This window comes from Cannabis sativa, chromosome 5 (genome assembly GCF_029168945.1).
Source record: "Cannabis sativa cultivar Pink pepper isolate KNU-18-1 chromosome 5, ASM2916894v1, whole genome shotgun sequence".
NCBI classification, from domain to species: Eukaryota; Viridiplantae; Streptophyta; class Magnoliopsida; order Rosales; family Cannabaceae; genus Cannabis; species Cannabis sativa.
The window spans coordinates 71,961,557-71,984,453 of NC_083605.1; the positions used below are offsets into that span (position 1 = coordinate 71,961,557).

General features: G+C 34.1%; 3 protein-coding genes across 3 annotated transcripts; 2 read left to right on the forward strand and 1 right to left on the reverse strand.

Moving 5' to 3' along the window:
- The first annotated feature begins 8,585 nt into the window (after positions 1 to 8,585).
- On the forward strand, positions 8,586 to 12,631 carry LOC115717285 (ras-related protein RABH1b). Its single transcript, XM_030646255.2, has 6 exons — positions 8,586 to 8,915; positions 10,249 to 10,319; positions 10,579 to 10,667; positions 10,945 to 11,056; positions 11,708 to 11,798; positions 12,115 to 12,631. The coding sequence occupies exons 1-6, from the start codon at positions 8,799 to 8,801 to the stop codon at positions 12,256 to 12,258; spliced, it is 624 nt and encodes a 207-aa protein (XP_030502115.1). The 5' UTR covers positions 8,586 to 8,798; the 3' UTR covers positions 12,259 to 12,631.
- A 2,952-nt stretch (positions 12,632 to 15,583) lies between these two features.
- On the forward strand, positions 15,584 to 18,018 carry LOC115717283 (pentatricopeptide repeat-containing protein At1g32415, mitochondrial). Its single transcript, XM_030646253.2, has one exon. It carries the CDS (start codon positions 15,584 to 15,586, stop codon positions 17,816 to 17,818), a length of 2,235 nt encoding a protein of 744 aa, XP_030502113.2. The 3' UTR covers positions 17,819 to 18,018.
- LOC115717284 (uncharacterized) lies at positions 17,946 to 22,089 on the reverse strand. The gene is made up of 7 exons (XM_061115944.1): positions 21,817 to 22,089; positions 20,711 to 20,854; positions 20,472 to 20,532; positions 20,209 to 20,344; positions 19,730 to 20,051; positions 18,794 to 18,922; positions 17,946 to 18,716 (listed from the first exon to the last, which is right to left on the reverse strand). Exons 2-7 carry the CDS (start codon positions 20,817 to 20,819, stop codon positions 18,280 to 18,282), a joined length of 1,194 nt encoding a protein of 397 aa, XP_060971927.1. The 5' UTR covers positions 20,820 to 20,854; positions 21,817 to 22,089; the 3' UTR covers positions 17,946 to 18,279.
- Between the last annotated feature and the right edge of the window lie 808 nt (positions 22,090 to 22,897).

The window sequence follows — 22,897 nt, forward strand, 5'->3', positions numbered from 1 at the left end:
TCATTTGATCTAGGATCAACTAGGCGATATTGACTTGAATAGATTTTACGGTAAGTTTAATTAAATCTAAGTCAAAGTTCAATATCGGTCCCTTCCGATGCATACTCCATGCATCCAACCTGAGCTTTACTTTAACCAATGTTCTGGAAAGAACATAGTATTTCTCCAAATACAAGTAAACTCTTGTTGTAGATTATCATATCAGTAAAACCCTATGTCTGATAAATCTAGGAAACTTTATTCACATAGTCATGTTTACTTTCCAATGTGTTGACGGCACAATAAACAGGATCGAGTATGTGAAAAGGGTTTCAGATGAATCTATACATTATGTACATATAATCATGAAATAAATCATGTGAACCATGCAACATTAGATGTTATTTCTGATCTATATTAATAAGTAAATCTGATTATATTGAAATGAGTTTTATTTAGGGCATAAAACCCAACACGACCATCAGATCCCTCTCTCTTCGTCTCTCTCAAATCGAATGAAGAAAAAAAAAAAAAAAAAAGCTCGGAGATGGCTCGGACCATGGGGTCCGACCAATCGGACCCCATGGTCCGACCATCGGACCTGGGGTGTGGGATGTCGAGATAGAGAGAGAAAGAGAGATGTTGTGAGAGTTTGAGGGTATTTTTGGGATTTTGAGAAAAGTATAGAAAATCAAATTTCCCTATTATAATGTCCATTTTAATTTACAATACCAATTATTTAAAACAAATACCCCTAAGTATTAGAAATTCATTTTAATTTACAAAACCAGATCTAAAACAAATACATAAAAATATTTCAAAATATATCTCTAAATCCACTATAACCACCTGAGTCGATATGTACCATCGACGTACCTAAAAAAAAATAAGAAAGAGAGGGAAAGATCGAGACTTAGAGAGAGATTTGTGTGGGAGAGAGGGTGAGCTTCAAAAAGAAAGAGAGAGGAGGGAAACTTACCGCCAAGTAGTGGATGAGTCCAGAGAGGGGTTGGTGCGGCTTGGTCCAGTAAGGGAATGAACGGGGAGGTTGTGATTGGCTAGGTAGGGGGTCTGTCTAGGTGGGCGAGCGACAACTTCGGCTACAGTGAGGACCATTCATGTAATATCCCAAAAAATAAAATGATATTTAATTGGACATATTTTATTAAATATATAATTATTTTTGGTAGTAAAGTAAGATTATGATCTTACTTGGATTAATTAGTGAGGATTTATTAAATGATTATACAGTAGAACCTCTATTTAAGAATACTCTATTTAAGAATAACCTCTAATTTGTTATATAAAAATCAAGTCCCGATTTGGGCAGTTACAAATAAGAATAACCTCGAAATTGTAATTAGTTATATATTTTCTAAGTCCCGTATTAACAAAGTATACCTCTATATAAGAATAATTACATCTTAATAAAATATATACATGTATTTTGTTAATTTATTTATGTAAAATTAATAATTTTATTTTAAATTATAATACATGTATGGAATTATATTTACTCTAAAATATTTCTATTATGATATAGTATTAATGATTATTTATTGTTATTATTGTTACATTGATATTTTTTGGTTTTTTTAATTTTTTTTTAGTGTAACTCTATTTAGTTATAACCTCCCAATTAGAATATAATTTACTTGGTCCCAAGTGTATTCTTGGATAGAACTGTATAAAGCGTAATTTATTAATTACGGAGATTATATCAAAATGTGTGGGTATCGTGGATACCATTTTTAAAATTAAATATTTTCAGGCCCGGAGATCGTGGAAACTGGATAATGTAGTTAGAAATGTCATGACACTTAAAGATGGATTATTTTGAAAATATTCCGAACTAGTTTAGAATGTTAGAATGTCAGTTTGGTAGATTAGTTAAAATTACCAAATTACCCCTAAGTTTATATTTTAAGTTTGAAGGTTTAAAAGGGCAAAGTGGTCATTTTAAGGATTTATTTTATTTGTCTTTTAGTGATTAATAGGCTGAAGGTTAAGTGTTTTAAGTTGAATAAATGATAAATGTATTTTCTTTTAAGGATATATATTAATAACTTAGGAAATAAGGAACCAAAGCTTCATTCTTTTCTTCCCCTTCGTGCAAGCCAAACCAGCCAGCAAGAGTGTAACGCCCGTATTTGAAAATTTGCTAAACAAAATTAATCTTATCATATTATAATTATATAGCCATGTAGGTCGGGATTCTGAGTTTACAACAAAATTAAAAATTACATTTACAATATATAGTTACATAATAATTTTTTTTCTTCACAAAATACAGGGCAACTCAAAATATTATAAAACCGAAACCCTCCAGGTTGCACTGCCACGATATGTACAACCATTGCCAAGCTCAAACTCACTGCTCCTCCAGCTTAGCCTTTCCCTTACCTACACAAGATAGCAAATTGATGAGTCAACAGACTCAGTAAGATATGCATAACATATATAACAGTAATGTTGCACCGACTTTATGCTTAAGTCGTTCTGAGCTCAATAATCGAGCCCACCAAATGGTTAAGAACGTTCTTAATGGAAGTACGACCACTGTACCATATGCACTAAAGTACCAACTCTGTACTCGTATTGGTAGATCCATTATTGTACTCCCGGGAGTTACTTAAGTGTTGTACCACATGCACGACATACCCCCTAGTACTTGTGTTGGTAACACCGTAACCACCCTAAGATCCTACACTGTACTAACACCCTTAAAATCACATAAGCATTAGTGTTAGTAGTGTAAACAAATGATAATATACATTCATTAGCATATATATACTTTATGCTATCTTACCTCGTTTCCGTGCTCAGGTGTGCCAGTTAGCCTGAGTGGAATTGCAACTCGACGTTTCACAGGGCCCTAAATCACATCATTTGTAATTTTGGTGAGAGACACGCTAAAACACTTCTCGAGGACTTTAAAATCAACTAGGAATATAACATTATCGATGAAAGACATGTCCATAACCTACAATCAACAATTTAGGGAAAACTATGGCACCTGGAAAAATCCAGGGCTGAACATTTTGAGCGGGTTTGACCCGAACCCGAGCAACCCGCCCGAACCCGAACTGGTGAACCCGCAAAAAATTTTTATAAAAGTTTCGGGCGGGTTGGGTTCAACCCGGTACCCTTCGGGTGGGTTGGCGGGTTGACATTTTAGGGGTACCGGGTTTCGGGTTGAACCCGCGAACCCGCCCGCCAACCCGGTTTATAAATATATTATATATATTTTTTTATTATTACTATTTTTATATATATAATATGGATTTTATATTTTTATGGACTATGGATATTGGATATGGATGTATTTTGAAATATTTTAGTTTTCACTTTTATCATGATTCATGAACATGAATATGAAGTTTGATTTGAATCTTTGATAAATAAGTTGTTTGTTTGTTGGTTGGATTGATTAATGCATTTTTTCTTCAATAGTAAATACTATGAACAAATTGTTATATTATATATGCTTAATTTAATAAATAAAAAAATAAAAAAAAATAATTATTTCAATAAAAAATTAATTTTTTTTAAAGAGTTGACCGAGTTGACTGAGTTGACCGGGTCAACTCGCCAACCCGCTAAACCCAACCAACCGAAACCGCCAACCCGTGACCCGCCAACCCACCAACCCGTGCCCTATTCGGGTCCGGGTTCAGTTTCAATTTTTTGAACCCGAAACCCGTGAACCCGAAACCCGCCAACCCGAAACCCGATAAACCTGCCCGATGTTCAGCCCTAGAAAAATCCCAACCGGAAAACCGGTTTATTGGGTTTCCTGAGGGCAAAACTGGTTTACCAGTTTCTCAAGTCCCAACCGGTTTTGTGCAGAGAAATCGAAAAATCGACCCTCACACCACAATTCAACCCTAAACTCTAAGAAACCTTCCAAAACACCTATACATTCTATAATGAACCAAATTTAAGCAATAGAACTCAGCATACAACATAGAAAGTCATTTCACCATTGAAGATCAAAGTTTGGGTTTTAAAACTCAAACTTTGCCCAAACACCTCAACAACCAATAAATCCAACACAGGACAACTTAAACAACCTAAAATAAACATTAGAATCCTAACCCAACCATCAATTGGTACCACAATACCCAAAATCAAATATTCAAACACCTACTTCTAATTTAAGCTTCAAGAAATCAAAAGGAAAGAAGCTAAGAGGTACTATCTTGAATCAAAGCTCTCCAATACTGGTAGAAATCATTGAATTGAGCTATAAAATCCAACCCTAAGCTGGGTTCTTGATGCTGAGAGAGAGAGAGAGAGAGAGAGAGAGAGAGAGAGAGAGAGAGAGAGAGAGAGAGAGAGAGAGAGAGAGAGAGAGAGAGAGAGAGAGAGAGAGAGAGAGAGAGGGTGAGGAAATGTGTTTTTAGGTTATATCTTTAAAATTAATCCCTTTTCTCCTATTTTAATCAATAACAAAAATAAACCTACAGCAACTAATAATCCCATAAAATGACAAAATCCCTCAAGGTAAAAGACCAATATGCCCTTAACATAAAACAAAAGCAACCATACTGCTCAAGGGCAAAATGGTCAAACCCAACTTCCGACAATTTCCAAAACCTAACAATGACACCCCGCTATTAATAAAATTCTACAACATACAAAATGTGACTCTCTAATGGCCCAACGTCACTTTCTACCGCTACCGAACACAATTACAGAAAATGAGAGATTCACATATAGCATAATTATTATATATTAAACTTTAAATAAATCTCCACAATATGTATATTTCAAATAATAGTTAAATCTTATGAATAAACTCTAATTATTTAATAACTCAGCATATTAAACTTAAGCGGTCTTTACAAAGAGAGACCTTCCTCACCATTTTCTTTTGCTTTTGGAGCAGATTCTTCAACCTAAGATCAACCTAGACGTAATTGAGGTAAGTTTACACCTTATAGATTGTGAATTCTATGAATTTTTAGTTAGTTAAAGGTTAGGGTTTTGTGTTTCTGTGGTTGTAGGGATTAGACTGAGTTTGAGTTGTGTTTAGGCTAGGTTTTTGAGTATGTTGGAGATTGTTTTGAGAGGTTTCTATGGCTGCTTAGTTTGAAATGTGTTTGACGAGGCTAAAAGTTAAATTTCTTTCACTTGAGCATGTGATTTTGACTTAAAGATTGAATTACTGTATTTTGAAGCTTAGGACATGTTATGTTTATGATATTACACTGTTCTGGAATGTTTGGTTAGGTTGGAGGAGGTATGGGTCGAAATTGAGGAAGAAAACCCAAGGTTTTCTGGTCTGCCAGAATCGGTCGACCGGTTGGTTCTGGTGCACCAGAATCAGTCGACCGGTTGCCCTGTAGGGAGAATTCCTAGGTTTTCTTCAAGTTTAGTTTTTGGTCGGGGAGTTGCGTAGTATCTGTTTTAGGTTGTTTATGGGTTGTCTAACCTATTTTAGGGTTATTGGGGGCTAGGTTCTTATTCAGTTTCAAATTAGGGTTTTATTTCGGAATTTCAATTTAAGGTATTCATTAAGTTTTGGTTATCGTGACATAGGATGAGGATCGCCTAGCTTATTTTTCCACTCAGGTCGCCCCGCATGCTTGAGTTCTGAACTAAGGTAAGAAAAGTGGTAAGCACCGTATGTGGTTAAATCTTAGCAGTTGAATGATTATAGCCTCGATTATTATCGAGATTTTGGATAAATGTTTGTTGAACCCCGGTTATGACGAGGGTTGGAAACAGTTATCACCGTTGAGTAATTACTCTTGAAACTACGGATAAGTTTCTTACTTATTGTTTGCTTCATCGGGCAACGATAGTGACATATTTAGCTTGTGGTTAACGAGTGGTAAAGGGGTACTTTATAAAGTACCAGGATTGTGTGTTTATGATATTGTGTAAATGTGTAAGCATGTTGATATGAGATTGAATTGCTGAATATTATCGATTATTGTTTATTCACTTTTCTTGCTGAGTCTCTATGACTCATGGGTGCTTTATGGTGCAGGTATAGAGAAGGCAAAGGTTGAGCAGCCATAAGTTTGAGGTCATAGCAGCAATGTACATATCAGCCGCAGTGGCACAACCTAGTGAACATGATGCTCTATTTTGAATGCATTTTGGGAATGCAAACTTTATGTTTAAAAGTACTATTAAACCAGTTTGTAAATATTTTGAAAATAGGGGGACCCCGTAGTTAATATTACTTATCTTTTATTATAAAGAAGTTTCATATGTCTGTTTTTGATTATCAAAATTTAATTACCCATACTTTTGGTATAATTATATAGTACATAAAATAAGAATTTTATAAAAGCACACACACACACGTGGCGTCCCTGTTGGATAGGGCGTTACAACATGGTATCAGAGCGCCAAGATTTTTAGATCCTGAAGACTGGTTTGATATGTACATTGGCTGCGAAGACTCGTTTGACTCATGGTTTAGTAAGCTTTAATTAATAGATAATTTCTTAATTATTTGATTGCCTGATTATTTGAATTGTGTTAATATTGGAAATGTGTGGGAAAGATTAAAATATATGGGAATACTTATCAGTATCGTTATTACTTGAAATGTGACTACAGGTGTATAGATTATGCACCCGAGGTAGACTGGTAGAGGTAAACGCGAGCTAGCTGGGCTCGGGGTTACTGGTGAGGGTGAGAACCCTCCACCACCACCAAACTGGAAAGAGTTATATGACGCGATGCAAGAGACTATTCGGTAGCAGGGTGAACAAATTCGAGAATTGAGGGAGTAGCGAGCTCAGCATGCTCTAAACCCTAACCCTGATCCTATGGCACCTCTGGTAGTGCAACCGGATGCAGGAAATCGTCTGGAACTATTGTATGAGCGGTTTAGGAAGCAGAACCCGCCAGTGTTTGAGGGTGGTGCTGATCCACTCAAAGCGGAGCAGTGGATGAGTATGATAACATCCACTTTTGATTTTATGCTGGTCGAGAATAATGATTGGGTCAGATGTGCCATTTAAATGCTGCGTGAAGATGCCCGTACTTGGTGGCAGATCGTGTCTCAGGGTCATGACCTAGAATGCTTTCCGGACCTTGTTTTATGTGAAGTACTATAATGAGTCTATTCAGGCATCAAATGTAGAAGAGTTTATACGTTTGACTCAGGGCAGTATGACAGTAATAGAATATGCCACTAAGTTCGATCGAGTGGTAAAATTTGCTTTAGACAAAATGGCTACTAAAGCTGCTAGAAAATCAAAGTTTATTCGAGGATTGGATGAACACATTGCACGAGATGTGATAGTTGCTGCTAAACAACCTGGGGTTGTTCGGACTTATGCCCAGATAGTTGAGTTGGCCCTAGCTACTGAGGGTGCAGAGGATCAGATACGAAAGAAAAATATTGCGAGAAGGGATTCATGGAAGCAGATTTCTAGTGTTGGTTTTGGTAGGGGTGTTGACCTGGGTGATCGCAAGAAAAGGCCTAATGAATCAACAACTATAGGCTCAAACAAAAGGTTCCAGGGCAACCAGGGTTTCCGTCGTGGTGGGAACAAAAATTGGCAGACTTTTCTTGAATGTCCGAGATGTAAAAGGCGCCACCAAGGCGAGTGTCAGGCCAGGGCTTGTTTTCACTGTGGGGTAGTGGGTCACATGAAGAGGAATTACCCACAGCTGCTGCGACCAGAACAAAAGAAAGATGACACACCTGCTCCTGCCCGGGTGTTTGCCCTAACTCAGGCCGAGGTTGATGTCGGCCCTTCCATTGTGACAGGTCAGCTTTCTATTGCTTGCATTTTATTGATTGTTTTGATTGACTCTGGTGCGACACATTCTTATATTTTAAGTAGAATACTTGAGAAATTGAATAGGCCTAGTGATGTACTAGTTAGAGGCTTCAGAACTTTGCTGCCTACTGGAGAGTTGGTTATCTCCAACAGGTGGGTAAGATCCCTTCCGGTATTTGTGGAAGGAAGGGAGTTATCAGTTGATCTAATAGAATGAATTTGGAGGACTTTGATGTTATTTTGGGTATGGATTGGCTTGCAAAATACAACGCTACTATTAATTGCAAAAGAAAGAATGTAACTTTTTAGCTTGAGGGCGATGACCCTTTTGTATTTGTGGGTAAGATGCACGGATCCCGGATTCTCTTAATCTTAGCGCTTAAGGCAAGAAATTTATTGTGTGAGGGGTGTATTAGTAATTTTTTCTCGAACTTTGACATATACCAAATCATGCCCTTGAACTTTTTTGACCGTTAAAAATTTCTCCCGAACTATTGAGATTGTTAAATTTAAGGACTTTTGTCTAATTTTAGTAAAAAAATTCTGACATGGATGAAAGTTCAGGAGGCATGATTTAGTACATATCAAAGTTTGAGGGGCATGATTTGGTAGATATCAAAGTCTAGGGAGCATGATTTAATACATAAACAATTACTGAAATAGTAAAATTGAATGAAATTCGATAAAAATTCTTAAATTTAACAATTTCAATAATTCAGGGGTAATTTTTAACGGCCAAAAAAATTCAAAAGCACGATTCGGTACATGTGAAAGAAAAATAACTAATTAGCCTTAAAACTACATACCTTTAATTATTTAATATATATACATATTAAAAATAATTATTATTATTAGAGAAGACAACCGGAGCTTTTTTACATGGTTCGAACCTTGCACGCGGTAAACAGTCACACACAAAACAACTGATCATCCAAAGAGAAGAAGAAGAAGAACAACAACAAACCTTTCTCTCTTCTCTCTCTCTCTCTCTCTCTTTCCCCATATTCAAGTCTTGATCCATTATTATTATTATTATTATTATTATTATTATTATTATTACAATCAATGGCTCCAGTCTCAGCTCTCGCCAAGTACAAGCTCGTCTTCCTGGGAGACCAGTCAGTCGGCAAGACCAGCATCATCACCCGCTTCATGTACGATAAATTTGACAACACTTATCAGGTACCCCAGATCTCAATTCCTTTACTTCACATTCCTTCTTTCTAATTCCCCTTTTTTTTCCTCGCTGCTTCAGATCGGTTCGATTCTTTTAAGATTTGATCTTGTTTTGTTATTCCTTGGTGATTTTGTGATCTTTCTATGTCTTTTTGGTTTACTATAGAAGTTAGAAAGAAAGGTAAGCATGGCGCTATTAGATCAACAAAGAAAACGTCGAAAATTTTATTGGAATGATTTCACAGACTTTGCATAATTTCATAAATGAAATGGATCGTGTCAATTCTTTTGTTTTGATTAAGGAGAGTTCTAGTTTGGGTTGTTCTTTTATCTATTAAAACGATCTATTGATTTAACGAAGTTGTTGTATTCCTCAACACATTTAAATTGAAGAAATGAAAGTTTATGAGCTTAATTACGCGTAGATGTATGCTGATTTACTTGTTCAAATACAGTGATGATGTAGTTTATGTGAATTGTTTGGCAATAACATGCTTTTGGGATAAAGTTGCTGATTCATAATGGATGAAAGTGAAGAAAGGAAAATTTAGATGAAATATGGTTGAGCTGATAATAACAGATTTGACAGATTTGTAGCACTCGTTGTTTTTGTGTTCTAACTAACATTATTACCTAAATATATCTAAAGAGAAGGAAGTGTAGTATGCATTTCTTGTGTAAGAGGCATACTTTAGGGTCAGGGGGCTCTGTTGCCATTTGAGAGGGAAATTACTCAAACTATTCTTGCCATTCATTCATTCTGGAATGGAAATGGAATCTTTGTAGTACAATATCAGTGGGACCTTACAGTTTTAGTTAGAAAGTACTTTTCCATTGGTGATTTGGGACATGTACTACGTCTTCTACAGTTTAGATTATATAAAGAAGAAGTAATTCTAGGTGTCTTGTAGAAGACGCTGATAGAATTTCAGGTTACCTAATTGTATATTCTTTCCTTGGGTTTCCACAAACTCTTAAGTATGTACAAGATCTAATTTTAGAGACAGTGAAATAGAACCTATTTGCTTACTTGAATGATTTTGTATTCTGTATCCTAAAGGGTAAAGGTTATATATTCTGTATTGATGATCCTATCGGAAATTCTGTAACTGTAGTGCTATGTCAATTTGTAACTTGGAACGCTTTCCTTTGCTCTCCACTTGTAGAAAAACAAATGATGGTTCCCCATTTCTTTGCCTCTTTCATTTTGTTCTGTTGCCCCTCACCTGACTCTTATGTTCACAAATGAATTTCTGAGTTGCAAATAGTGTTCTTAGTATATAATGAATGAATTACTTTGCTATTCTATCGGTAATGATTCTTCTGTTTTGTTGACCAGGCTACAATTGGCATTGATTTTCTTTCAAAAACCATGTATCTTGAAGATCGAACTGTTCGACTGCAATTGTGGTAATATTCTCATTCATTTCACTAAGCTGTAGACAGTCCTTTTTTTGCTAGTAATGTGGTTTCACCTTTATAATAGTATGAACATAACATTTTGGCACTAGTTGCTTTTATATTTTCCTTCTATTCCTTGAGCTTGAAAAATGTTTGTTTAAGTTTTTTACCCCTTCATTTTTATGTAATAATCTTCTGTTCTCTGTTTAATTAAAAATTGAATTGAATATAGTGTACTAAGTTCTTGACTTTATTCATTTGGTGGTAGGGATACAGCTGGACAGGAAAGATTCAGAAGTCTCATTCCAAGCTACATCAGAGATTCATCTGTTGCAGTCATTGTTTATGATGTTGCAAGTAAGAAAGTTTGGATTTTTCTCTTAATTCCTTATACAATTTCCTCGGCTTGCATGAATAGTTTGGAATGTCTGGCTTCTTTTATAGTTTCTTACAGTGCTAGCATCATGAGTTATAAACTTCTCGTTTTCTGCTTTTTTGTTGTAATCTGAACTCACTTTCAGCCCAAAATTGAAAATGATAAAAAAATCTGTACTATTTAAAGTTTTTTTACTTTTCAGCTACCGTCCTAATCCATGATGCACATTTTTTTCTTCCTGGTGGTTTTATGATGTAGGTCGACAATCATTCCTGAACACTCTGAAGTGGATAGAAGAGGTGCGCAGCGAGAGGGGCAGTGATGTTATTATCGTACTTGTTGGAAACAAGACAGATCTTGTTGAAAAGAGGTATTGATATTGAATATAGTTGACCAACTTCTTCGTTCCATTTCTGGTTTATTGTGATTTTAGCACTAGCTTTGGTTTTCAGAAAAGTAGGTCTTCATAGGAAAATGTTACTATTGAGTTAAATAAACATGATTAAAACATCATAACATAAAGTAAGAAAAAGAGGGTCATTAGTTACTCTTGTCCAACATAAAAAGACTATGGAGTCATCAGTAACCTAAAAGCTATTCTTAACAGCAACCCTTAAGACTGTTATTCTGATAAATTAGAAATCTGGGCTTTCAATAGAATCTTTCCTGTTATTACCCTTTGTTCCCACCTGCCAGATTAAGTAGTTCCTTCTTGTTGTGAATAAGTGTAGACTTTGTGTGAGCCATTCAAATATGAAATGATTATATTTGCCTCAACATATCCTAAACGCTTCAATACATGCTCTAAAGACAAAATGCTAATACAGTAAACATCAAAGGAAAAGAAACTAAATGTAAGAAGCATATTACGACCTATAGATCTTTCTACTTTGATATGCTTTCATGTTTGCATCATTGCTATGGATCATGCATGGCCTAAATCTTCTTTTTTTGCTTCTCAATAAAAAGGCGCTAGTACTACACACTAATACTTATAATTTTACTGTTCCTGATTTCACAGACAAGTGTCTATAGAAGAAGGAGAAGCCAAAGCTCGCGATCTTAATGTCATGTTTATTGAAACCAGTGCTAAGGCTGGCTTTAATATAAAGGTAAACCATTTCTGAAAATTATTATGTACTATTGTTTTCTAATTTTCCTTTTCGGGGGAGTATCGGGGTGGGAAATTTATTATGAATTAGTTAAACATTTTCAGTAAATGTTTTGGAAGGGATATGGAAAATAGCCCAGGGTTGTCGGCATATAAGATGATATGAAAATCTTCTCAAATACTATTTTTCATATTGATATTACTAACTACGTAAATAATTGAGTGATGTGAACCTCACGTTGGGAATTTCCTCTTTCCATTTTGATTTGCTCATGAGAGTATATGGATTACGTTACAATACTTGAATAATTTTTCAGGCACTCTTTCGGAAAATTGCTGCTGCTTTACCAGGAATGGAAACACTTTCCTCAACGAAGCAAGAAGACATGGTTGATGTGAATCTGAAGTCAATGAGTGCATCAAATCAATCCCAACCTCAATCCAGTGGATGTGCCTGTTGATGCATCCTCTTGAGCATTCTTTGTACACCCAATGTTTCATCGCTGTGCCAGTTGGGTATCTCTATTTTTCTTTGCATCAGATCTGTAAAGGGTTTTCGTCTGCATTTTCTTTCGGTTGAGTGGTTTTCTCTTCTGTAGGTATATTCTGCTTTGTTTGGAAACTTATTTCAGGACAAAAAAACTAACTGAGGAGATAGAAATAGATGAGTTATGATCAGGGGGGGTAATCTGGTGGTGAATCAAGAAACCAATAGTCTGTCTCATATTTTGTCCTCTCGAATAGATTTTGGTCTTAATGCATTTTTTGTGATATTGAACAATGTTGATATTTTACTTTTCTAGCATTGTTATGGGAAAACATCTATTTGTTTAATCTCTCATCTTTATGGAATCCATAACAAGATTTGTTTCATAGTTTCTGTTTCATAACAAGATCATAGATAGACAGGAATTTGAAAGTTGCACCCTACTATTAAATTTATTTGAAAATGAAGAAAAAACATTTTGATGTACCCTGAACTGAAGCTCTAAAATTCTGAGCTTTTTTTCAGTAATCAATTCAATACTGGAGAAAACTGTTGGCTTGTACCCTTTTGCAGCTTGAAACTCATCAACCAGCCATCCAGAAATTCCAAGTTTGCCATTTTCGAGTTTTTAGCTTCCTTTCGATCCCGATCCTGCTCCATATTCTACTGTGACCTCCCGAACTTGAATTAACATGAAGCAAAGTGTAAATTCACACAATATGACTCAAAATATTACATTAGAACACTTCCTAAATTGGCTTACTAAAATGAGGCTTAAATGCCTACATATTTAACTTTATCAATAGAAATATTATTTGTTCATTTTTCTTTGCATCTAGATACCTGTCACTAGTTGTTGCTATTTTATCATAAATATTTAGAATAGTAGCAGTGATTTTTATTAATTAAAATAATTATTGTTAAACTATAAATAGATAACAAGTGAAATATTTGTAATGATAGAATTCATTGAAATAAAAGATAAAACTAAGAAGGATAATAGAGAAGAGAATCATTAAGTAATTACAATGGAGATCTTCATCTATTTTTAGATAACGATTCAACTACACAAACATAAAAAGGAGAAATTTATCAGTCTTTAATCTGTGGCGAGGCTAATCAGAATACATGTTCATGTTCTCAGTGTACTTCAATTTGCTTGTCTCACTCTTTTTTCTTATATTTTTTGAGCTCAAAGAGCTTTCAACTGTATAAGATAAATAGAAAATTGTAGATTAAACATGAAGCTATTATAGAAAGGTGACAATTCAAATGTGAAATAGTCTCTTATGGGCCCGTTTGGTACGCAGGATTGGAATGGATTTGATTGAAAAGGATTGGACTAGACTGGACAAGATTGGATTATGCTGAAAGTAATCCTGTGTTTGGTTTAAGAATGGACTGGACTATTTTATTTATTTCCTTTTAGAAAAAAAAAACTTAAATTAAATAAAAATATATAATAATAAATTAAAATTAAAATATATAATAATAAATAAATATAAATAAATAATTCGTAGCAAAAAAAAAATAATATATCATATATAATTAAGAATATATCATAAATATATAATAAAATATTTTGTCATATTTTTTATTTAATAAATAATTAAAATAGTAAAATAAAAATACTTGAATAATATAAAATTGTTTATCTTAAACACTAATTTAATCACTAATTTAATATAAATATTAATTTTTTAAAAATATTTATGTAAATCTTTTAGTAATTTAAAAATAATATATAATTTTATTGTCATATTTTTTTTATTAGAATCAATTTAAGTAACTATTATTTAATTAATAATATTCTAAATTTTAAAAACTTATGTATAATAATTTAAAATTATACATTTTTACTAATTTTAATGAATAAGTTTTTGATAAAAAAAAATGTATAAATAATTGTGTGATAATTATTTCCTTTAAATTCTTATCAAATTTAAAATAGATTAATAAAATTAAATTAAAAAAACGATAAAAAAAATCTCACATGCATGGGATTATTTATCCCACCCTGCTGGATGAGATAAATAATACCAGACAGATGAGGTTAACTGGATTAGTTATCCAAACTTCTAACATACCCAAATACTGGATTAGACAAATTAGCCTGTCTAATCCAATCCAGTCCTGCATACCAAACGGGCCCTATAGAAATAAATTTTACCAACCTTTCTACTATCAAACCACTTTTGATTCACCTTTCACAAACTTTCATTGGCGATCTTAATCTTATTAAATGTGACATCATAGATTTTTTTTTTTTTTTTTTTATTTTTAAAATTTTGTGAGATTATTAAAATTAAATGTCCCACATCTTTTATAAATTATTTAAGTTTCATCTATGGGTTATAAATATATTTTTAGTATGTGATTTTGATGTGTAAACCCTTCAACTAAGTAAATTATTAAAAATTAGAAAATGGCTATGGTATTATTATGTGTTATAAATTCAAATAGGTAATAGAGAGTGATACATAAAATAAATATTAAACAAAATGCCGTTGATATTATTGTTATATTTTGTCAAATATATTATTTTTAATGTATTTATAATAAAATATTAATTTTATACTCATTTAACTCAAAATAATTTTGTAAAAGAACTACTACTAAGAAGCTGAAGCTCAAATAACTTCTTTTAAAATTTAAGCAGAATATTTATTGGGTAAATATTTAAAATTTTATGCTATACATACCAACTATTTATTAATTTTTTATTCCTTTAGTTTTCATCTAATTTAACTATGATCATGTAGTGACATAATTACAGTTTAAGTAACTTTGTCTCCAGCCTTACTTCCATTCTTTGATCCTGTATACATTAAGAATCTGATTACAGGTTGCACCACTAAGAGAATATCTCAAATCCCAAATGTTAAGAGGTATGCTTTGTAATGTTATAAATGGTATTGCCAGAACCAGTATCTTCAATTAGCTTCTGCTCATCTAACTCATTCCATACACCTGAACCCGAAACACATGTAATATTATTAGATCCAAAAATGTCACCAAATACAACTCAAACTATTCTCACTCACACACGAAATCACACTTTCCCATAACATTGTCCATTACTTACTTGGACAAGGTTCACAATGCTCTGCAGAATAAGAAATGCATCTAAGGCTGGAAACTATTAACCAAAGCTGTTGTTATGCCATAATCAACTCCCCAATATATGATTTATTATATCACCTCTCAAATCAAATTCCAGCCAAAACCCAGTTCAGTTATCTGCTTCATTCATTTATATAATTCCCATTATCTTTGGTCTTTACATTTTATAAACTGTTATGCTTCTCTTTTCTCTAAAAATTCTCTCTTTTACTCTCCCAACAACCTCGCTCAAATTTCAAGTTCGTAACTTTAATGCAACCCAGGTTCCATTTTCCAAACACCATGATTACTTTAAACTCTCACTCCACGATACTAGAATCCTGCAATGTCTTTCCCAACATAGAGTTCAGGAAGCACGCCAACTGCTCGATAAATTGTCTGACAGAGATGGTAACCGCCGAAATATTGTTCATTGGACTTCGTTGCTCACAAAGTACTCAAAATCTGGCTTTATTGATGAAGCTCGCGGGCTTTTCGATATCATGCCTGAGAGGAACATTGTTACTTTTAATGCAATGTTATCGGGCTATGTTCAGTCAAGGAGATTCTTTGAAGCTTTTCAATTTTTTGAGGTGATGCCAGAGAGAAATGTGGTCTCTTGGACATCCATGCTTTGTGGAGTGGCAGAACTAGGGAGGGTTGATGAGTTGTGGAGCTTGTTTGATGCAATGCCGGAGAAGAATGTCGTTTCTTGGAATGCTATGGTATCTGGGTTGATTAGGAATGGTGACTTGAATGGTGCAAGGCTTGTTTTTGATCGAATTCCGGATAAGAATATAGTTTCTTGGAATATTATGATTGCAGGGTACTCTGAGAATTGTAGAATGGAAGAAGCAAAAGCTCTTTTTGATGAGATGAAAGATAGGAATGTTGTTACTTGGACTAGTATGATATCTGGTTATTGTAGGTCTGGCTATGTGGATGAAGGGTATTCTTTGTTTCAAATTATGCCTGAAAGGAATGTCATTTCTTGGACAGCAATGATTGGGGGTTTTGCTTGGAATGGCTTCTATGAAGAAGCCCTTTTGCTTTTTGTTAATTGGAAAGGGAGTTTTGACTTGAAACCAAATGAAGAGACTTTCATATCACTTGCTTATGCTTGTGCTGGGGTGGGTTGGCCTTGTCTTGGTAAGCAATTACATACTCAGATAATTATTAACAGTTTGGACAACAATGACTATAATGGCAGGTTAAGTAAGAGTCTTGTTCACATGTATTCTGCATTTGGTAACATGAAATTGGCCTATATCATCTTTACCATGAATTTAAATAACCTTACTGTTCAATCTTATAATTATATGATTAATGGTTACATACAGACTGGAGAATTAGAAAGGGCTCACAGTGTGTTTGACATGGTACCTATCCGAGATAAGGTCTCTTGGACTTCAATGATAAGTGGATATTTCAGTGTTGGAGAAGTTTCAAAGGCTTGTCATCTGTTTTCGAACATGCCAGACAAAGATGCAGTGGCATGGACAACTATGATTTCAGGACATGTTCAAAGCGAGCTTTTCAAGGAAGCAATAGATATATTTTCTGAAATGCGGGTTCATGGTGTTTTACCATTAAATTCCACATATTGTACTCTCATTGGAGCCATGGGTGCAATGGCGTATCTTGATCTTGGAAGGCAGTTTCATTGCCAGGTGATAAAAACACAGTATAAGTTTGATTTGATTCTTGACAATTCATTGATTTCAATGTATGCCAAATGTGGGGAGATAAATGCTGCATATAGCATATTCTCAAATATGGTTTTTCGGGATTCGATTTCTTGGAATTCAATGATCATGGGGTTTTCAAATCATGGACTGGCAAAGAAATGTATGGAGACCTTTGAAACAATGGTGGAATCTGGGACTCTTCCGAACTCTGTAACTTTTTTGGGTGTTTTATCAGCTTGTAGCCATGCAGGACTTGTGAGTAGAGGGTGGGAAATTTTCAATGCCATGAACAATGTTTATGATGTTCAACCAGGCTTGGAACATTACATATGCATGATTGATCTTCTAGGCAGGGCCGGGAAAGTAAAAGAAGCCTATCGGTTTGTGTTGAAGCTACCTTTTGAACCAGAACATACTGTATGGGGAGCATTGCTTGGAGTATGTGGCTTAGGCGAGACAAATGCCAAGATTGCTAGACAGGCAGCCAAACGATTACTTGAACTCGATCCTCTAAACGCTCCTGCTCATGTGACGCTTTGTAATATTTATGCAGCAAATGATGAGCATGAAGAGGAGAAAATGTTGAGGAAGGAGATGGGATTGAAAGGTGTGAGAAAGTTTCCTGGATGTAGTTGGATACAGATGAAAGGGAAAGTTCATGTATTTCTTTCGGGGGATAAAGCACAAGAACCAGAAGTGGATAACATGTTGTTGATCTTGTTCAATACTGTTGGTGAATCCTAAAGTGAAAACTATGGTCATATAGTAAGTAAAAGACAAGCAGCTAACAAAAACGTTTTATTTTGATGGAAAATGTAAGATATATACACTTGTAGCTTCGAAAACAAAAAAAATAGATAGTTCTATGCAATTGCTCAAACACATTTGAGATGTTCTATTATACCAGACATAAAATCTACTAGATCATTGTTCCAGTCTCAAAACTGCATATCTACAAAACTATTTTGCAAATCTCATTCAATTATTTCTAAATCTCAGATATTGTATGGCACAATGCATATTTGTCTCTTTTTAAGTTTAAAATTTAAACCAAAGAAAAAAAAAACATTGTGAAGTTTTTGTGTACTTCTGAGCAACTATCTCATGTCTATGGTAGTGGCTTGAAACAAGTAGAGCAAAATCAGATATGGCACGAAACAACTCGCTATTCTCTTCTTAAAATATGCCAGACAAGATTAAATGCATTAAGTTTCACGTTCATCATCGCTGGCACCGCCAAACATGGTGGCCATTTTCAATGCCATATTTGCAGCCATTTCTCTCCTTTGAGAATCAGGCATCAACCTTAAACTATCTCGTATGTTACCGATCTCAGACATCAACTGTTCCAACTCCTCAAACTCAAAATGTGAACCTTGATCTGGTTTCAATGCTTGGTTAGAATCTTCTGGATGGGGAATCATGTCGGCTTTGTCATTCTCATCATGAAATGCAGTCCCAGATGTTGAGGGCCGCATCTCCTCCCTATCATATTTGATCACATTGTCTAGATTGGAATTACCTTGAGGGCTTGCAACACTTGCAGAAACCCATTCTTTATCTGTATCATCCCATGGTTCAGCTGAGCCACCAGACAGAATTTCATACTCCAATTCGTAATCAGATTCTTCTTCGGACAGGTCTGAAAGGAAAGAATAAAAAACTTATTATTTCCAAACAAGAAGTCGAGTAATAACCAAATGTAGATGGGAGTAAGACCTTCTCTTTCAGGAAATGATGGCACTGTAATCCTATCTCCTGACTTAAGAATCATTCCAGGCCACATATGAGCAGAGAGAGCACCGGAAAGACGCTCAACTCCTTGTAAATCACCATGTACTGACAAACCTGCTCAGGAAAAGCATACTTTTCATTGACATAATAAAGGCAAAGAAAATCACTTAATATAGATATTATAGGACCAAGGAAGAGAACTTCATTGGCATACCATGACACTGTTAGAACCTAGGATTAGTATGGTGTGCTAGAATATAGTAAATAAAAAGTGTACATTGGTATTTATATGGGAGGGTAGTCTTGAGTGAAGTGTGTAAGGCAAGAATCCCTCTTACTAACTGGAATCAAATAATTAGTAGATCAGTTCCGCCCAAAAGGAATATGGGCCAAGGTTATGAACTTATAATCGATAATTTGATGATCGAGTCGATTCCATGATTATAAGTTCATTCCATACCGGACCAGACCGGAATAGGGTTATATACATTCTAATTATGAGAAGGGGTCATTCGAGCATATCTAAATAGATACTATGTTTACATATGGATCCCTACGTTGTTACATTCCATTTAGGATTAGGAAATTTGAGGGTATGCAACGCATTGAGTATTCTCTCTTGCATCACAGGGCCCTAAAGGCTCCCATAGTTGTAACCTTGTTTGTCTGTTCTAATAGCAATTTTCTACTGTTTTATTGATTTTCTTGAGTTTGGAATACTCGGTTCTGAAGCAAATTCTACTGGATTTCTCAATCCACGATTGAACAATTGGTGAAGCATTTGAGCAGATGCTCACATCCCTCAGTTATGCTATGATGTTAGTAGTCTCAAAGACTCAACCTAAAGTAGAATATAATACACTGACTCTATTATAACTAAAAGATCAGATGAGAGTAAGTCAAAACAGGAAGAGAGCATACATTTGTCAAAATCAGCATTAGAAGCACATGCTTCAATGAACTCGATATTATGCTCAGTGCACCACTCCAAACATGATCTCCTAATCTCCAATTCCATTTCTGGTTCATCATCTCCTAACAAACTGCTTCCTTCAGTTTCAGAAATTCCATAATTATCAAACTCCAAATCAGAGTCGTTAACCTTCATTAGGCTTCTCCTGTATTCAGAATGAACTGGATGACCAGGAACAAGATCCACTTTGTTCCCTATGCACAACAAAATCTCAAACTTTTCAAGATCATTACGAGATACCCAATCCTGAAGGGCAACTAGAGACGAGAGCTGCACAGAATGTCAAAGAAATATACTCATTTCCACTAAAACCTTTATGGTTGCACAAAGAGCAATTTCAAAATGTAATGAGGTAGGGTGCTAAAGCATTGAGCACTAACAAGTAAACAGCACATATAGTTAGATTGTAGGAAAGGAAATGACTTACATCATTCATGTTGAAGACCATGACCAAGGCAACTAGCTGGGAATATGATGGAAGGGTCGAAATGGATAATGTGTCATGAAGATGAGCTACACATACGGAAACATCAGCAGTGTAATACTTTGTGTTGATAGTCCAGCTGCTTGGGAAAACAACAACAAATAAGTCACTAATAGAAAAAAATTCAAGATCTGTTTGTCACTTAGGCTACCACTGATGAAGTTGAAAATAGTGATCGCCTAGGGGTAAAAGAAAAGTAAACCTACCCATGAAGTAGTAGCTCCTGGGATGAATCAGAAGCATCTTCAAAATCAATCGAGGTTAATCCTGCAGTGAAAATGTGCCCTCAGTTTTACAAAAGTTCGGAAAGTAACGATTTATAGCTCAAAAAGGAGCCATTAAAAACGAAACGAAAGCTTACAATTGATTTACCATGTGAGAACCAAACAGAAAAACTTTGCAAACCATAAAGAGAATAAGAAATGAAAAGGGAAAAGTGACATACGTGAGAGAAGAGTGCGCTTGCCAGCATTAGGGGAGCCAATAAAGATGATGCCAGGCCTATTATCCAGAGATTGGTGAGGATTAATGTCACCATTCTCCTCTTGTTGCATTTTTCCTTTTTGTAAAGCTAGCAATAATCACCTTCCTGAAACACAAACCAACAACGTTGAACGATAAATATATAAAAAACTTTCTGCAAAATGCAAACTTTGAATCCTTAGCCGTTTTGGAAAAAAAGGTTAAAAAATTTCCAATTTCGAGGGGATCAAGAAAAATGAAAATCTTAGAAACCAGTGACACATGCTAAGAATGTGTGAAAAGAAAATATTAAAATGTGTTCTGCCAACCAGGAATTACGAAACCAACATATATATTAGACAAACTGTGATGATGAGGTTTGTTACAAAGAGAAATTCGAATCAATACTGACAAAAACAAAAGCACAAACTTGAAATTTTTGCAACCATAATGAGAACACAAAATAGAAGATAGACCAGAGAAATGTAATTCATGAATGAATAATCTTATCTTACCTATTATATATATGGCTATCTAACGTTATTTGTTGTGCATTTAACAGAATTTTTCTCAAAAAAAAAAAAAAGAAGAAATTTAAGAGAAGTGTGAATTACTCAAATAGAAATTATTGAGTGAACAGTTGCATTCTCCTGACTGAAAGATGCAACCATTTGCAGACTAAACAATACATACTAAAAGTTTCATCCCACACAGTTTGCAACAATTTCATGTAAATGTCAAAATAAGAATCTGTTGTCAATCGGTTAGAATCTGAAATTAATTTCAAAATAACAAAAGGTATAAAATCCCTTATGGTTACAGCAGAATAAAATGAAAACAGTATATATATATTAGCATATTTCAAAACCACTAACTAATGCTCTTCTTTTGAACTATTCTTCACAGAGGGATACTGTTAGTCTCATCTAAACTCAAATACAGATTAATTTCAATTGCTTTAACATTGAAATTATAACCATAGGAAAAAAAATAAAAACTTTAGGAGAGAAACCAAAAAATTATGAAAAGGGAAAAAGGAAATCTGTGTAGAAAAGGTACCAATCCTGATTAACAGCATCAAAGCCGTACCTGCGAGTGAGTGAGTGAAGTAATTGTGGTAATGAATGAAGCGGAGTTGGACAACACAAGGGCCAACGAAATTCCTCCTCTCCTGTCCGATCAGTTAGTGAAGGAGGTTGATAATCATTCTAGAGTACCTGAGAGAGAGATGAAATGAAATCAGTTGTAGCTTTGGATCGCTTCCTATTTGGCTTCTCATACATACCCGCATTCTTTGTTTTTTTTCTATGAAATGATCTTATTTCTTTTACTTTTTATTGTGAAATTCTCTTATCTTTTAATTATTTGAGAGGAGTGTATTGTTAAAGTTTTATTAAAATTATTTAGTTAACTTATGTCTTTAAAAATACATGTTAGAAATATTTTTTTTCTAATTTTTTTATGAAGGTATTTAGTGCTACATCAACGCTATATATATAATTAATTTAAAAAATAATTTAATTTTATTGAATTCTCCTAATTATTAATTGATTTTTAGTTTAATAATTTTTTAAAAATGTATAATTTTTTTTAATGTTAAATTATAAATGTGGCACTGATGTGACAATTAAGCAATCATGTCATCATTTTATTTGTCACGTATGACAAAATTAGAATGATCAATTTAGAACATTGTAAATAGTTCAAGAACTATTTATAACAGGTTAAAGATTTTAAGGGCACAATAATATATATAGTTCAATAAAAATCAAATAGTTTATAATAACAAAAATAATGTTTTTTGTATTTTTTTTTTAAAGTAATGTCTAAATATTTTTACTTGGCGTGTAAAAACAAAAGTCAAAAAAATATTTTTATTTTAATTTTATTAAGGTAAACTGTTTAGAATTTTTTTAAACTTAACAAATAATACTAAATATTTACATTATATAATTTACAAAACTTTCTTAGATTCCAAAAATTTTTATTTACATAAATTTTAGTGTATGAGGAATATTAATTTGCAAAAGATTTTTTTTCAAGGCAGTGCACATCCTATCCTCATTCCTTGGATTTAAATTTAATAGCAATCTTGGAGACTACCGAGTAGTCAATTAGAGTTTATACACTGTCCCTAAGATGGTTGACGTCCAATGCCCTCTTATATAGA